The sequence below is a fragment of the Leuresthes tenuis genome, unplaced genomic scaffold (genome assembly GCF_036924035.1).
Source record: "Leuresthes tenuis unplaced genomic scaffold, fLeuTen1.0.hap1 SCAF_7, whole genome shotgun sequence".
NCBI lineage: Eukaryota > Metazoa > Chordata > Actinopteri > Atheriniformes > Atherinopsidae > Leuresthes > Leuresthes tenuis.
Window position 1 is genome coordinate 23,761,211 of NW_027325361.1, and position 15,820 is coordinate 23,777,030.

General features: G+C 41.9%; 1 protein-coding gene across 1 annotated transcript in view; it reads left to right on the top strand.

The window, feature by feature from the left end:
- The window catches only part of cyfip1 (cytoplasmic FMR1 interacting protein 1), a 24,485-nt gene continuing 8,665 nt past the window's right edge, over positions 1–15,820 (top strand). The window contains exons 1-22 of the mRNA XM_072390064.1: positions 1–247; positions 5,351–5,471; positions 5,599–5,688; positions 6,155–6,232; positions 6,513–6,614; positions 6,701–6,882; positions 7,437–7,533; positions 7,793–7,921; positions 8,028–8,132; positions 8,585–8,676; positions 10,051–10,168; positions 10,535–10,657; positions 10,790–10,915; positions 11,000–11,166; positions 11,352–11,499; positions 12,902–13,055; positions 13,159–13,315; positions 14,079–14,175; positions 14,603–14,679; positions 15,033–15,141; positions 15,222–15,341; positions 15,432–15,631. Coding sequence (XP_072246165.1) covers positions 5,355–5,471; positions 5,599–5,688; positions 6,155–6,232; positions 6,513–6,614; positions 6,701–6,882; positions 7,437–7,533; positions 7,793–7,921; positions 8,028–8,132; positions 8,585–8,676; positions 10,051–10,168; positions 10,535–10,657; positions 10,790–10,915; positions 11,000–11,166; positions 11,352–11,499; positions 12,902–13,055; positions 13,159–13,315; positions 14,079–14,175; positions 14,603–14,679; positions 15,033–15,141; positions 15,222–15,341; positions 15,432–15,631 — 2,588 coding nt within the window. The 5' untranslated portion in view covers positions 1–247; positions 5,351–5,354. The remainder of the gene's footprint in view (positions 248–5,350; positions 5,472–5,598; positions 5,689–6,154; positions 6,233–6,512; positions 6,615–6,700; positions 6,883–7,436; positions 7,534–7,792; positions 7,922–8,027; positions 8,133–8,584; positions 8,677–10,050; positions 10,169–10,534; positions 10,658–10,789; positions 10,916–10,999; positions 11,167–11,351; positions 11,500–12,901; positions 13,056–13,158; positions 13,316–14,078; positions 14,176–14,602; positions 14,680–15,032; positions 15,142–15,221; positions 15,342–15,431; positions 15,632–15,820) is intronic.

Here is a 15,820-nt window from a genome sequence, read left to right on the forward strand (position 1 = left end):
TTGAGTTTCCCTGTTACTGGGACAGGAACTCCCTGCTCGACTTCTCCTCCCCGCCCATGGTAATAACACCGACCGAGGATAGAGTTCTCTGGCCGACGACAGAAAACACACTCGGAGTTTAGGCGTTTAAATTCGGGACGTCTGCGGTTGCGAGCGGGATCGACATTCCCGGCTCCATGGCGCTGTAGTGGGCTCCAAACACACATACAAACCAACAAGTTTCCCCTCTGCTAACCAACAACTCCGGGTAAGTAGAAGTGATTGATCGCGAAGTTGGTGGATTTTCGGCTACCTCGCCTACGGCTGAGGGGAAAAAAAGAAGTTGTGTTGCATGGCTTTGGGTGTATCCTACATAACACAGCTTCATTAAAAGTTGACTGTTTGAAGCGGAGCCGAATTTCAAATATTCCTCAGAATAATTAGCTTCATAAGGGTTAACAGCTTGTTGCAAAGCAAAGCCATTTTCCTGGCTCACAGGCCTGAGCTGTGACTAATCTCAGGCCACGGCACGGAACAGGGATAGAGCCATTACATGCTTGAGACAGGACTTCATATCAAAGACCTACATTCCCCAAGTTTTTCTCTCGCGCTTAATTAATTTGAATTTTCTAAAAAGTTGCAGCCTTGGGTAGTGATTATAATGCGTCCGCCAGGTGTGATAGCTGCAGCAGAACAGAAGTTACTTAAAAAAATAAAAAGGAAAGTTACACACGACAAAGTAAGCAAACGAATTGACTGTAAGGGTGACGTGAAGCCGAATTCCTCGCTTTTCCCTTCATTTCCTTCCGGGAGTTTCGCCTGGTGAAGTTGCTGAAGTAGCCAGCCGGGATGGCTGCGTTCCGTTCAGATGTTGCCTTCGCTGCCCATTTCCCCCACTGTACACAGCACTTTCACAGAGTAGGAAATGTCAGTAAACTTATTGTTCTCATAAGTTTTTTTTTGGGAGTCTCTTATCGGTTTCAGTTTGGATGGTGGCCGGAATGGTTACGAGGCATTGACATATTGTAATACTACATCAGTTGTAATTGTATGGTAAGAATGGTGCAGTTTTTCTCCCTCTGTGGTTTAGTTTTTTTTTTGTTAAAGGATAAGTTAATTGAGAACACACCGCAAGGGTTATACTACATTATGCAAAGTATTCAGTATGGGGAAAGCCACTAAAACTTGGTGGCTACCTTAGCTTGCCACCATTTCCTGCCAACTTTTGAACCTTTTACTATGATGTATATTTACTATTGGTCTTAAAAAATGAAAACTACAAAAATAACCATAGTATGAAGGCCTGCATTGGACTAATTCAGCCTGATATTCAAAATGACCAAATTAATGAGTTAAAATGACTTGAAAGCACATGGAGACTGCACACAAGTATGTTGGAGAATTTATTTGCACTTACTGATAAACTTAGACGGTTCGCAGAGTGATTTTTGTATTGATAAGTGGTAACTGTGGTCTGATATCCTGCAGCGTGTTGAACAGATGAATTTTCACACCTCTGTCTTAAAAACATAATCTGCTTCCCCCATGCTGGCACAGTTTGATGCAACAAGCTGGTGAATTTCTGAAGCAGGTTTCATTGCAGCTGTTTTGTGTTTTCGTGCTGCCACGTCTGGGGAAATGTGTGAGGGGAATGTTTTGCAGCGGATTAATTCTCAATTTTGTGTCAGTTTCACACTTAAGACAAATGCTGCATCCTCACCATCCTCTGGGTTTATAAGTGCGTGTGATCTGCTGGTATTTGTTTGTAGCAGAGCTTGTTGAAGTGTGAAATGTTTCATCTTTTCTTCTGCCTCACCAGGCAATTGCAAATCATTTGGTCGATGTTTCCCCTTTTTTAAAAATGGTGTTTGGTAACTGCTGTTTGCATACTTTGAACTACCTTACAAGGTGTCTTTATACAAATGATAAAACAAGAACATGAATATTTACTCGTGCATATATTATCAGGTCTACTGGAGGTTTTCTGTGTTTGACACCCTCTGTTGCCTTGCAAATAAAGTTGAGTTGCACATTTTAACTTGTACTCCTCACATTGTAGAAAAAGTCATCAGCATCTGTAACCGCTATAGATAAAAGATGGATTTAACCTCCAGTTTGAAAAATTAAGTCAATGTGAAACAGCAACAGCAACCCTTGCACTTTGTTTGGGGGCCACTAGGTTATAAAATATCTCATTCAGGGATTGGCTCAGAGTCGCAGGGGATTTTTGTCACGCTATCAGCTCACAGTGGAAATATTTAGTCTTTTCATCTTCATCACAACCTGACTTCAAGATCAAATTGTGCTGCATTTGCAGTGCCTTGGAAGTGGGAAGTCAAAACAGCAGTTGAATAAAGAAAACTTAATAAAGTAATCATGCACCAGGTCTTTGTGATATCTTTCATCCTGACTAGGAAATTTGACATTGAATTGACGTTTGTTTTTCTATTCTATCCAGTCAGGATAAGTAAACTCGCCAACTATGTTTTAAAAAAAAAAAAAAAAAAAAAGTAGCCTATAAAAGCAGCAATTCTTAATGTTAGCTTTTAGAAGCTTAAACAAAACAGAGTGCAATTGAGGGTTTTGCATTCAAGTATTTCTCTATCAGCAGGTTGTTGGTAGTGTTAGCTTGGTTTTCTGTGTGCTAGTAGGAGCTCTCAGGCTATTTACTGTAAGCTCTGTCATCTGGTAATAATGTGCGTGGGAGTTGTTGAGTGGTGCCACTGTTCAGAGGCAGAACCTCTTAACAGAGAGTGACTGCATCGCCTAAAACGGGTCCGTGTGAACAGAGCTGTAAATTCATGGTGGAAAAGGGAGCTGTTGTACTGTCTCTGACCAAATATTTCATAGACATTTCATTAAGATCTAAGGGAATAATATCCGCTTATAAAAAAAAAAAAAAGGTTGGAGGTGAGGCCACAGCTTGACTATTAATGTCACCAAAATGGGAAGAGAACTATCATCAAAGCTATTGCATTGTGGTTGGGTTTTTATCTTCTGTTTTCTGTCTGCAGTCATTTTGGGTTCGTTTGCAGATATATTAATCAGCCTATCACTGGTGAGTGCCTTGTGTTTGACACAATGCCTAAGTTTTTCACCCCTCTGTCTCAAAAAACGTAATCAACCCCCCCACACTGGCACAGTTTGACGCAACAAGCTGGTGAAGTTATGTGGTAGATGGCATTGCAGCTGTTTAGTGTTTTCGTGGAGATGCCTGAGGTGAATGTTTTGCAGGGGATTGATAGGTTACGTACTTGAAGCTAGTTTAAGCTCCTTACTGTGTAATTATGCAGGAAGCCCTGCAGACACATGGTGTGCTACTTCAGACTAAATGAACACTTCTCTGATTTGTTCCTTCTATGAGGGAAGACGCTTCGAGAAGGAACTGTGCACTAAGACAAAACCACAAAGGTTCCTTTTTTTTAATAAAGGGCACTGTTTCCCCCTACAGTTAAAGATGATTGATAGGCTTACAAGTTGTTGTCCTTTCTACTTTGTTTGTTTTTTCGCCTGTATTTCCAGGGGAGCAGTGTCCAAACAAAATGGGTATTTAAAAAAAACAAAAAAAAAACGTCTTTCTTTTGTACATGGTGCTCTCGCTAAATGTTCAGAATGTGCATCACATGCTCTCAGTCCCTGAGGTTCGTAGTTCCCTGTTTTGATGACTGATTTATAGTCGACACTGCTTACCTAAACTGTTTGCACTTCGGGTTGACATACTAAAAAAAGATGTCTGACTAAATCTTTGCCGAGGCAAGTTTGGAACCATGCTTTACATTTCTCTTCTCATCTGACTTCCTTCTTTGTTTTCTGTATTCTGCAACCAACCACATCTATTTTTAAATTTTTGGTATTATCGTGCCTTCTGCAGGATTTCGCTTACTAATGACTTTAGCCTTTGCTTGCAGTGTTGAATGATCACGTTTTATTAAAAAAAAGAAGAAAAAATGATGTCACAATTTTTAATTCCTGTCAATAAACTTGAACTCTGTAATGACAACAATGCAAGACGGGCCTAAAAGTAGCACACCGACCTGCATTGATGTGTCAAAATATTACTGCATATCAGCTGAAAAACAAATGTTTCTACTATATTTTCATGGAAGTTTTTCTCCAGGATAAAATGATGAGTTGTGTCTTGGAGTCTGACCAACTGTGAGTCAGAGGGCTGGTTTTCTCTGTCTGTGTTCGCCACAACAGCTAACAGCCTTCAGGCAGCTGTTGGGATCTTCTGCTCTTTATACCCTGCGTCACACTTCCCTCGCTTCTGACGAGTGACCCCCGCCGACCCCGTGAACGCACCGACCGCGCGGCTTTTGTGTTGCCAGTTTGTCGGATTGTTGGGCTCACTGTCCGTTCTGATTGCAGCAGGTTTTTTGATTGTTCGCTGTCAGTGATGTCTGGCAGTCAGCAGCGCTGTGAGAACGCAAACCAAAGCATGTCACACACTTGGTGTTAAAGTGCCAGTCTCTTTACATCTCGCTTTAATTTAGCTGACTGCATGCAGAATGCATAACAAAGAATGGTTTTGTTTTTTTGAATCGATGATTTACATAAAAAACTGACAGTGACTGATCATGCTGTCATAGGCAGTATGTGTTGGATCTAATTGAGTAGCTTGTACATGAAATGAGTGCAGAAATATACTCGGGCATGTTGTTATGCAACTGTGACAATGTAAAGGCGGAGTATGCAAGGTGAAATGTGGCAAGATATGGAGCGACCACGAATAAATGCCAGAGAGACGAGGTCATGATTCAGCTCTGAACCTGTTGGCTGATACTGAGGCTGATTGGACAGGAAGCATTGTGAGCTGTGTACAAAGGGGAACCTAAACACCACGTGAGGCACCTTCTGAGGGATTTTTAAGACCTAAAGTTGCTCTGTGTACAGTTCTATCCGCTTCATGTGTTGAGGGTTTTCATTATGAAGTTCTCTTTGGTCCTACCAGCCAACCCACCAGCTGCGTGTCTTTATTGCTGTTGTTTGAGGCTGAGGATTCCCTCAGATACATTCATTTGCCTTTCTTAGGAGGAATTATAATAACTTTCTGATCCTATCGTGCATTGATTGGTTACAGTTTTGGAATTTGTTCATGCAGAACTGATGCCATGCTCATCAGCTTGAGCTGTACTGCTTTGCTCAAATTTGGAAATCTTAGCATATTAAACCTTCAATGTGATAAAACCAACATGCATAACAGCTGCATGTCAGGAGCTCGATAGTTACGTGTGAACTACAACAAAAAAGCTGATGTAATTCATTGTGTGAATAAAGGCTGCCATGCTCGGCTTTCAGTTTTCCATCAGCAGCAGCTCAGACGTGTGGTTGTAGACAGAAATTGTGACTCCTGCTCCTTTGCCCTTTTCAGCGGCATGGCCTCCACAGTGACTTTAGAGGATGCCCTCTCCAACGTGGACCTGCTGGAGGAGCTGCCTCTCCCGGACCAGCAGCCATGCATCGAGCCTCTCCCGTCCTCGGTCATGTATCAGGTCAGTGCTGAGTTTGTCCGCAGTCCACATGCTGGTTTATGGGCACATCATTCGCACACAGGTGCAAAGGCATGCTGTATATCCATGCAGATTTATATGAAATGGTAAATATTTCATCCTCCCACAGCCCAACTTCAACACCAACTTTGAGGACCGAAATGCATTCGTCACCGGCATCGCCAGATACATCGAGCAGGCCACCGTCCACTCTAGCATGGTACTAATCAGCACTTCATTATCATTTTCTGTTCACTCTCTGCTCTGTTTGGACTTTCAGAATGGGGTGAAAGGCTTGTAGGAACCAGGATCTGGTAAAGAACTTGGCAGAACATTTGGCTTTGTCCAGCAGGCAACTCGCAAGATCTGCGCCGAGAAGCAAATGGTCCGGAGACAAACGGATACTTTGGACCCTCTGTTGACAGCACTAGCAGGCCTTTGTGTCTAATTAGTGAGGGATAATTGCTCAGAGTCTGGATGAAATAGCACTTTGTGTGGAGGCAGCGCAGAGTTTTCTCTTCCAGCCTCTGCGAATAAAGGACAAGCAGTGGTGCATGCATGTATTAGTTTTATTGTGCTTTGTTTTAGTTTATACCATCTTTGCCAGTTTGAAATACATTTTTGAATGGAGCTGCGGGTGATCTTGAAGCACTGATGTGACCGACTGCTTTTGTTTGCCGGGTTAGAACGACATGTTGGTGGAGGGGCAGGAGTATGCCACCATGCTCTACACCTGGAGGAGCTGCTCTCGTGCGATTCCACAGGTAAACTGTGCTTTTCTAAAACCATTCATTCAGCATTTCTTTTTCTTTTTCATACTTTTCTTTATCTGAATGAAAGTCTTGGGACTCTTTTAAGCTCTCAGTTTGACCAACTGCAAAGTTTTTGGCTTTGGGAAATCGCAGCTGCTCACTTTTCTTACATATTAAGACGGGATGTTTATTCAGAAACAAATGTCATCTGATAATGTTACACCTTGAGTCAGGATTCAGCTCAGTTTCCCCTCAACTTTAGTTAATTTCTTGTTGTTTCTTCTCCTCTCAGGTGAAATGCAACGAACAGCCAAACAGAGTAGAGATCTACGAGAAGACTGTGGAGGTCCTCGAGCCGGAAGTCACCAAGCTGATGAACTTCATGTACTTCCAGGTACTGTTTTAAATTTCGCCAGCAGGGACTCTTACTGGTTGTGTGCTGCAAAGCCTTTACTCACGAGCCGCATGATATTTGTCCAGCGTACGGCAATCGATCGTTTCTGTGGGGAGGTCCGGCGCCTGTGTCACACGGAGCGCAGGAAAGATTTTGTCTCGGAGGCGTACCTGCTAACGCTCGGGAAGTTCATCAACATGTTCGCGGTGCTGGATGAGCTGAAAAACATGAAGTGCAGCGTCAAGAACGACCACTCTGCATATAAACGGTATTCGGAGCCTTTTAACTGTTGGTGTTTATAACATGTAGTCGCACAGCCGGTGTCCTCTGCAGACACTAGATGGCAGCATCAGTCAGCACCCCTGAAAACCATTTCCTGTGTGTTAAATGCTTTAAGTGAAACCCCTGCCATCCCCTTTCCATTCATATCTGTTTGTCTGCAGGTTTAAACATAAAAAATCTGCAGCTGTGTAGAGGTGGATGTGGGAGAATTGCCTGAGAATATAAATTCTGCAGTATCAGAAAATTCAGACAATAGAACATGAATGAAGTTAGTCTTGATTGAATTTGTTTGTAACTCCAATTAGTATTTGTTTTTCATCTTCAATTTCATTCTGCAAGTTTTGTGGCTCTTTCTGAATGTTTTTCAGCTTGAGCCCAGTCTTTAGCCTCTGAGTTACATTTTGCTGTCCTGGCTTTTAAAAGAATGCTGAATTGATGACCAGCAGCAGACATAATCCTTGATAATTGTATGTCAAACTGTTGATGTTTGCTTGTTACATTTTTTTCTTTTCTTTAAATACATTTTCTGCTTCTGCTCAGAGCCGCTCAGTTTCTCAGAAAGATGTCCGAACCTTCATCCATTCAGGAGTCTCAGAACTTGTCCATGTTCCTGGCAAACCACAACAAAATCACTCAGGTTGGTCGGAACCCCGTCTCCTATACACAATATTTGAAAATATTTTACAGGCAAGTGTTTTTCTTTTTCCTGCTGTGGTCATAATGTATGTCGTTTTAAACCTAATAGTCAAATCTACAGAAACCAAGATGAAGTAATATCAGCAGATCGTTTCAGAATATTTACATGAGAAATATCTTAAGAATTCTTTGAAAGACCTCTGTATCTGTCATAGTGACATGGTTTAATATTCATTCATGCCTTCCGCTCTGTTTACCAGTCACTGCAGCAGCAGCTGGAGGTGATTAACGGATATGAAGAGCTGCTCGCAGACATTGTCAACCTGTGCGTCGATTACTACGAAAACAAACTGTACCTCACTCCCAGTGAGAAACACATGCTGCTCAAAGTATGTATCTCTGAACTGCTGCTGAAATTCAACTCATTCTGCAGCTACTGGGGCATTGTTGAGCGTTGTGGGCATCCTGTTTATAACCACTACTCCACCGCCACAGGTCATGGGTTTTGGCCTGTACCTTATGGACGGAAACAGCAGCAACATCTACAAACTAGATGCCAAGAAGAGAATTAACCTCACCAAGATTGACAAGTTTTTCAAGGTATGTGGAGATGTTATAACACAAAAGAAAGTTCTGGAAATCAGATGATGTCTAGTTAATGAGATGTAATGCCAATGAGATGGATTTTTTTTAGGCTTTAACACCTGGTTTCCTTTAAAACAGCCTTCTTAAACTTTAGAGCTTTCTAAAAAAAACTTAAAACCGTCCATTAAAATATTTTATTTCTTAGCCTCTGAAGAAGCTAGAAGCATGAAACAAAAACCAGTCGCGAGGTTAAAACTTCAACTTCTATTGTAAATCCCTGACTTTGCCCTCTTATTTGTCATATTTAATTTTTTGTTTAATTAAAATAGCGCATATTGAAAATGTTAATGTGTCTTAAAACCTTCTAATTTCTAAAAACTTTTTGATAGGAACAATTGTTTTGATTTGCCATCCGCTGGTTGATTTGATATTAACGATGGACCTGTGTGCACTTTTGGGGTTCACAGCAACTCCAGGTGGTCCCGCTGTTTGGTGACATGCAGATTGAGTTGTCCCGGTACATCAAGACCAGCGCTCACTTTGAGGAGAACAAATCCAGGTGAGAGGAGAACACTGTATCTGTAAAGATGGAGAATAAAGGTAGGTGTGTGTACTCTTAGAGCTGTGCTTCTGCTGACTTTTGACTTAAATTAGATCCATAAAAGACTATACCATTTGCCTGGCTGCGAGCTGGGGGGGGGTTCCAGTGGGTTCTATGTTGTCAGACAACATTCCAACTGTAAAATGGGTGCCATTTGTGACTCATTGTGCTGTGTGATTAAAAGAAACAGAAAAACATGTATTAAAATGTAGTATATGTGAGCAGAGATGGTAGGAGAGAAGCAAACTTGTATTAAACTGGCAGCAGGTTGCGTTCTATCGTACTATTATCAATATTCCGATCATTGATATTTATAGAATTATCCCATTTACTGTATATATACCATTTTTTTGTCCATATCCCACTTTGTACTTGTAGAGAAAGCCATTGTTAATTATTCTCCTTTAACTACTAAAACCAACAGTGAGTTTGTCTGTTTCTTCATTGGTTTTCAGTTTCATTCTTTCTCTGTAGCACTAAGCTCATTTCTTCTTAGTGATAGTTTAAATTTCCAAAAACTGACTCCTAGTGGGTCCTTGTGGTCCAAAGTGAAGTATCACTGAAGCATTTGGCTGGTTTTCGCTGGTATAATGCATAGACATTATATTCCTCTGAGGATGAAGCCAGCAAACTTTTCCTTGTGTGAGATTAGGTTTAGATGAAATGTCAACACAGATATTGAAACGTTTGCCATCAGCTTTGGTACACAACTTCACGTTCTCCTTGGGGTGAGCTGTTAAGACCCTTCAAGTGTCAGTTCGTCCATAGTGTTGGATGATGACTGACCACAAAGAGAACATATGACTTCCCAGTCAGCTTTAGTCTTGTATTAGTGAATAGAAGAATGCTCTAAAGTAAGATGGAGAACATGATGCATGTGCTTCAGGATTACACATGACTGGACATGCTTAGCAAACGGTAAGACAAAAAAAACCCAGCCAACCTTAACCTTTCATATAAATGGTGTTCTCCTGTCTGCAGGGACACACTACAGCTGTGTGATAGAATCACAGCTCCTGTCATCTTTTAAATAGTTTTGGCTAACTGATGGCCATAAGACTTTGTTTCTCTTTAGTTATGTCTATATTTAGATGTGCTCATATCATATAATGGCTTGCTGTAGTTATATTATTTCCATGGTTGTTGTTTTGTTTACAGCATTTGATAACAGGAAGTATAATTGTTCATATCCACAATCTGCTGCTTCATCTTCTTCATCTTCTTAAGTGATTGTTTGGTTTTCTAACTTCCTGTCTGCGTTGTCAGATAATGTTTTATCACTAAAATCTCATCCCTGCTTCTCTTTTTTCTCTTTTGTGTCACCCCCCCCAGGTGGACTTGCACCTCTATATCCAGCAGCCCCCAGTATAACATCTGTGAGCAGATGATTCAGATCAGGGAGGATCACATGCGCTTCATCTCTGAGCTCGCGCGTTACAGCAACAGTGAGGTTGGTATGGAATACCTCTGGGGTTAACATGTGATTCTCTAACGCATCAGCGAGGTATTACATGTTGTGACAATACATCGCTGGCAGCCGAGTGGATCAGTACATTACTCCTGTACACTCAGCCTTCCCCTCACATATGAGCCCAATAGGAGGGAAAAAAACCTCTAAGCACCATCAGGCCATTTCAGCTGACAGTCTTTTACACCAAGATAGCTTTACAGTAGTCTTTTCACTGCTTCCAGCTGTATAGTTTGTATAATTTCGCCCCATAGTCAGTTTTCACTAATCTGTGCAGTGAGAAAATCAGGTTTGTGTGAAGCGGACATTCATCATGGCTTCTGTGGAAATGTTCATTTGTCCATGTAGGTGGTGACTGGATCAGGGCGTCAAGAGTCCCAAAAGACAGATTCCGAGTACAGGAAGCTGTTTGACTTGGCCCTGCAGGGCATGCAGCTGCTCTCGCAGTGGAGCGCTCACGTCATGGAAGTGGTGAGGAAGCACAAACTGTACACAGAAGGAATACTCTGGCATTGATAACTTCTGTTGACATTAAAATGGTTACAACTACGTTGCTGGCTTTTGTCTGGTCAGTTTTGAGGAACCTCTCTGATTTCCCCACAGTATTCCTGGAAACTGGTTCACCCGACAGACAAATATTCCAACAAGGAATGTCCTGACAACGCTGAAGAGTATGAGCGAGCCACGCGTTACAACTACACAAGCGAGGAGAAGTTTGCCCTCGTAGAGGTCTGTTCTAACATTCTGTTCACAGAAGAAGGCTTTCAAAGTAGCACCGGTCCCGTCGTTTATCAGCTGTTGTGCTTTTGGCAGGTGATCGCTATGATAAAGGGACTTCAGGTGCTGATGGGACGCATGGAGAGTGTGTTCAATCACGCCATCCGTCACACCATCTACTCGGCGCTGCAGGACTTCTCTCAAGTTACTCTGCGTGACCCGCTGCGGCAGGCGATCAAGAAGAAGAAAAATGTCATCCAGAGGTACGGATCCGTTGTTATTCTCTGCGCTGTCTGTCATAGATTGACACCAAAACAAAATTTACTATCAATATCAGTATTTGGTTTCTACTCCCCCACATTCATAGATGGTATATTAAAAAAAAAAACAAGCTGCAGCAGATTGTGCTGAGACTCCTTACAGTTTTTGACTTGTCCTGCAACTGCAGCGTTCTTCAGGCCATCAGGAAGACGGTCTGTGACTGGGAGACCGGGCGTGAGCCTCACAACGATCCCGCGCTCCGTGGAGAAAAAGATCCGAAGGGCGGCTTCGACATCAAGGTTCCTCGGCGAGCTGTGGGCCCCTCCAGCACGCAGGTCTCACCTCTGCCAATAAACCCCTTCTCTACCCTAACCCCTCTTAACACGTGTCTCGGTTAGAGGTGTGAGTCGCCGCCGGCCTCATGATTGGATTTGATAACGTATCTGTTAAAGATTTGACGCATCTCCATATCCTGCATTATTAGAATGACTGTTTAACCACAATAGTGACGTTACAGTAGATTTTCACCAATGAAAGCAGTCAAATCAGTTGAATTCCCTTATTATTAAAATTACAGTGGCTTATAATATACAGGCTGAATATTTTCAGCACCATTATCTGAGTGACCCACTTCTTAAAGCACATACTGCACGTTACATGGAAGATATTTGCATCAGATGTCCACACATTTTATGTAATTTGACCTCGACCTAAGTTAGAGTCCTTTACTTTGGCGTTAGAATCGCATTCTGAGCGGTGCATTCTGAGCGCAGACAAATATTTTCTTTGAAGCATACAAGTTATATTTTGAGCAGAAAATTTTCCCGTGCAAAGAAGAACTTAATCTGAGCGAGCAAAAATAAGTTCTGCACACACCAAATTGACTTCTGTGTTTGCTCCCATCTGTGTTGACCCTCAGTTTTATTCATCTGCTCACACTGATCTCTCCTCTGTGCTCGCGAGCTCGTTCTGTTCGCTCAGTTCTGTAAGCGTTTTAAATGCCCGAAACCAACCAATCACAGGCTGGTTTTGAGTCAGTTTTGACAGTAGTCATGAATAGGAAACATGAATATTATGGTAACAGTACAAATTTGATGATTGTATTGATATCTTTCAGGCCTTTTAGATTGTTTAAAAGTTAATCTGGTCTCATATTTATAATTCATTAAGTGTCATTCCTCTTCTTCTGCAGTTATGATCACAGACTCCGTCTGACTTTCCGTTCTCTTTTCTGAATGACCTTTGATAAGTCTTGTCTGCAGATGCACACGTTCACGAGTCTCAGGAGTAGACGTTTGTCCGTATAAGATTACTTTACAAAACTATCAATGTGGGATTAACTTTACCTGTTGGTGCTTTTAATGTCAGATGGACACCAGACATATTGTTTCATGCATCATGTTGCATAAACCATGCGGATTTATCAGCTTAGAGGAGAGTTCCAAGAATTAATCTTCTTTTCAGGTGCGTGACTGTAAAGCTCAGCTAAACACTCACCTTCTGTAATAATCTGCCCCGAATTAACAGAGTTTAACTTCTGTGTTTCCTCTAAAAGTAGATAAATATAACGAAACGGTTGTTCTCGATGTGGGGAAAAAAAATCCTCAGACATATCGGATCTGGCGGTTTTCATTCAGGCTACCTCCCAAATGATAATTATTAAAAAAGATTTACGTGATGACGCTAAATGGATTTCCCCTGTCTTCTCTTTCTGTTATCACATTTATGACTACGCAGCTCTACATGGTGAGGACCATGCTGGAATCTCTTATTGCCGATAAAAGCGGCTCAAAGAAGACTCTGCGCAGCAGTCTCGAAGGCCCCACCATCTTGGACATCGAAAAGTTTCACCGCGAGTCCTTCTTTTACACGCATCTGCTGAATTTCAGTGGTAAGAAGAGTTCAGTCCTGTGGCTCCTGGCGGCCCTTTGCCCTTTACAGAGACACTGTAATAAAAGCGGTCCCTGTCCTTCTCCCGTCTCTCTTCCTTGCAGAGACTTTGCAGCAGTGTTGTGACCTTTCCCAGCTTTGGTTCAGAGAGTTCTTTCTGGAGCTCACTATGGGTCGCAGGATCCAGTTCCCTATCGAGATGTCCATGCCCTGGATCCTCACCGACCACATCCTGGAGACCAAGGAATCTTCCATGATGGAGTAAATATGTCCTTTTTTTATTTTTTATTTTTTTAATTCAAGATGAGCCTGGACACACTACCCAACAGCCCTGACAGCTCTAACCATACTTCTCATAGTTAGCATTTCACTGATGTTTAGATTTGCATGCAAAGCATCCACTTTGCATTGGAAAGCCACCAGCAAGTGAAACCTGCTGGGCGGAAGTCCTTTGAATTAAAGTCTGGAACGAGCACTTTAATCACATCTGAATTGTTTGATTTTAGAATTTTACACTGAGGAGCAGAGGGGGAGCGCGGGGAAAAATGTGTCTCCAACATTATGGAGGGCGCTGTAATTCTGGTTGAGGGATGACTCATCAGAGCTACTCGCCACCTTTTAGATGCTGTTTTTAACGTTTGCTGCAGGATTACTTTGATACAAGGCAGATTTACATAAGCCATTAAGCACATCAACTGGCATGAGCCATGAGTGCTGTAACTCTTTAAATGTTTGCCAAAAATGTTCTCATTTTGAATATTTAATATTGAATATAGAAAACAGTTGGATAGTGCAGTGTGGCATACTGTGAACGGGAACGATGTGCAATTCAGCACTGGAACACACTGGGTTATGGTCACATTCTTTTTGAGCTTTACATATCTGATAATGGGTCTTTTTTCTTTATATCCGACTACACAGTTCACAATCTGCGCATGCATTATTGGGTGAAAGCATTACCTGTATAATGCCTCCAGCACCTGTGAACGTACATAAGACTAATCTTTTCTTTGATCTCTTGCAGGTACGTGCTGTATCCTCTGGATTTGTATAATGACAGCGCACACTATGCTCTGACCAAATTCAAGAAGCAGTTCCTCTATGACGAAATAGAGGCTGAGGTAATAGATTTGATGATTAAATGGCCATTTCAGCGACTTTAATCCTCTGTAACGGTGAAGCTGTGTAACAGAATGCAACTTTTCTAAATGTATTGTCTGCAGTGTTACCATCTATTCTAAATGAATCCCTCGAGTCTTCATCATAAATCTCAGCATGTCCATCACATTATGTCGCTGCATTTCCAGTCATTGCATAACAGCTTATAGAATGCAACTAATGTAATCTGTTGTGTATTAGGTTGCAAAAACCAATGTAAATGACTGTTTTTAGTAAATCAGGACTTTCCAAAGCCATGTTTATTTAATCTTGTTTCCTGGTAACTATAAGAACAACATTTAATATCTGTGGAAGAAAGATTTTTTTTATTTTAGGATCGTCAGTTTTCAACGTGCACTTTAAAGATTACATGTTAATTTGTTGTTTCAGGTCAACTTGTGCTTTGATCAGTTTGTCTACAAGCTGGCTGATCAGATATTTGCATACTACAAGATACTAGCTGGAAGGTGGGTGCTTACAGTACTTCAAAGGTTTAGAAAAACGCACAATTTCCAAATGAATGGACATGTGTGTGACTGATGCCGATTGATATCGGTTTGTAGAAAAGAATTTGTGCTCATTTAAATACAGTGTGACGAGGGGCTGAAGTACTTCAAAACTCTGCAGATAATTCATGGTTTCCCTGGCATTAAAGGGAAAATAAATGTATCAGCCCAGAATTCCACTGTTGGTTACACAGCTACAATTACACAAATGTTGTAGTCAGAGGGGGGGGTAGAGACTCCAGGAGAAATAGTTTTTAAAATGCTTGTTTGTTTTCTTGTATGTCGACTCTTTCTGCTTACTTTGAACGCGGCAGTCTTCTGCTTGACAAACGTTTGAGGGCGGACTGCAAGAACCAAGGCGCCAACATTCCCTGGCCTGCCTCCAACCGCTACGAGACTCTGCTGAAACAGCGCCACGTCCAGGTATGTTCCGGGTTTGACCTCTCTGTGTTCGCGCCTTCTTTATTTCGCGTCTCCCTCATTTAACCGAACGTGTTCTTTAGCTTCTCGGCCGCTCCATTGACCTGAACAGACTCATCACTCAGAGGGTTTCAGCAGCTCTTTACAAATCTATGGAGCTGGCCATCAACAGGTTTGAGAGCGAGGACCTCACCTCAATAATGGTATGTGATTTCAGTGAAATAATTGAAAGTAGTGGTATCATTTGGTGTGCAGCTGAGTGCCATTTTGCTTTTTGCTTTTCTTGGTTAAAGGAGCTTGAAGGTCTCCTGGAGATCAACCGCATGACACACAAACTCCTCAGTAAGTTCCTGACTCTGGACAGCTTCAACGCCATGTTCCGTGAGGCCAACCACAACGTGTCGGCGCCCTACGGCAGGATAACGCTGCATGTCTTCTGGGAGCTCAACTATGACTTCCTGCCCAACTATTGCTACAATGGCTCTACCAACAGGTGTGTTAGTTTAGACTACTTTAGATGGAGTTTGATGTGCTGACTGTAATCTTAGCTTATTAATTATTAAGTAGGTTCATTCTGATCCTATTTTGAATAGAACACAGAATGGTTAATATCAGCATTACGTATTTTCTTTTGCTAAATGAGCTTGTATTTGCAGCATCAGTGATGAATTCAGAAAGACAA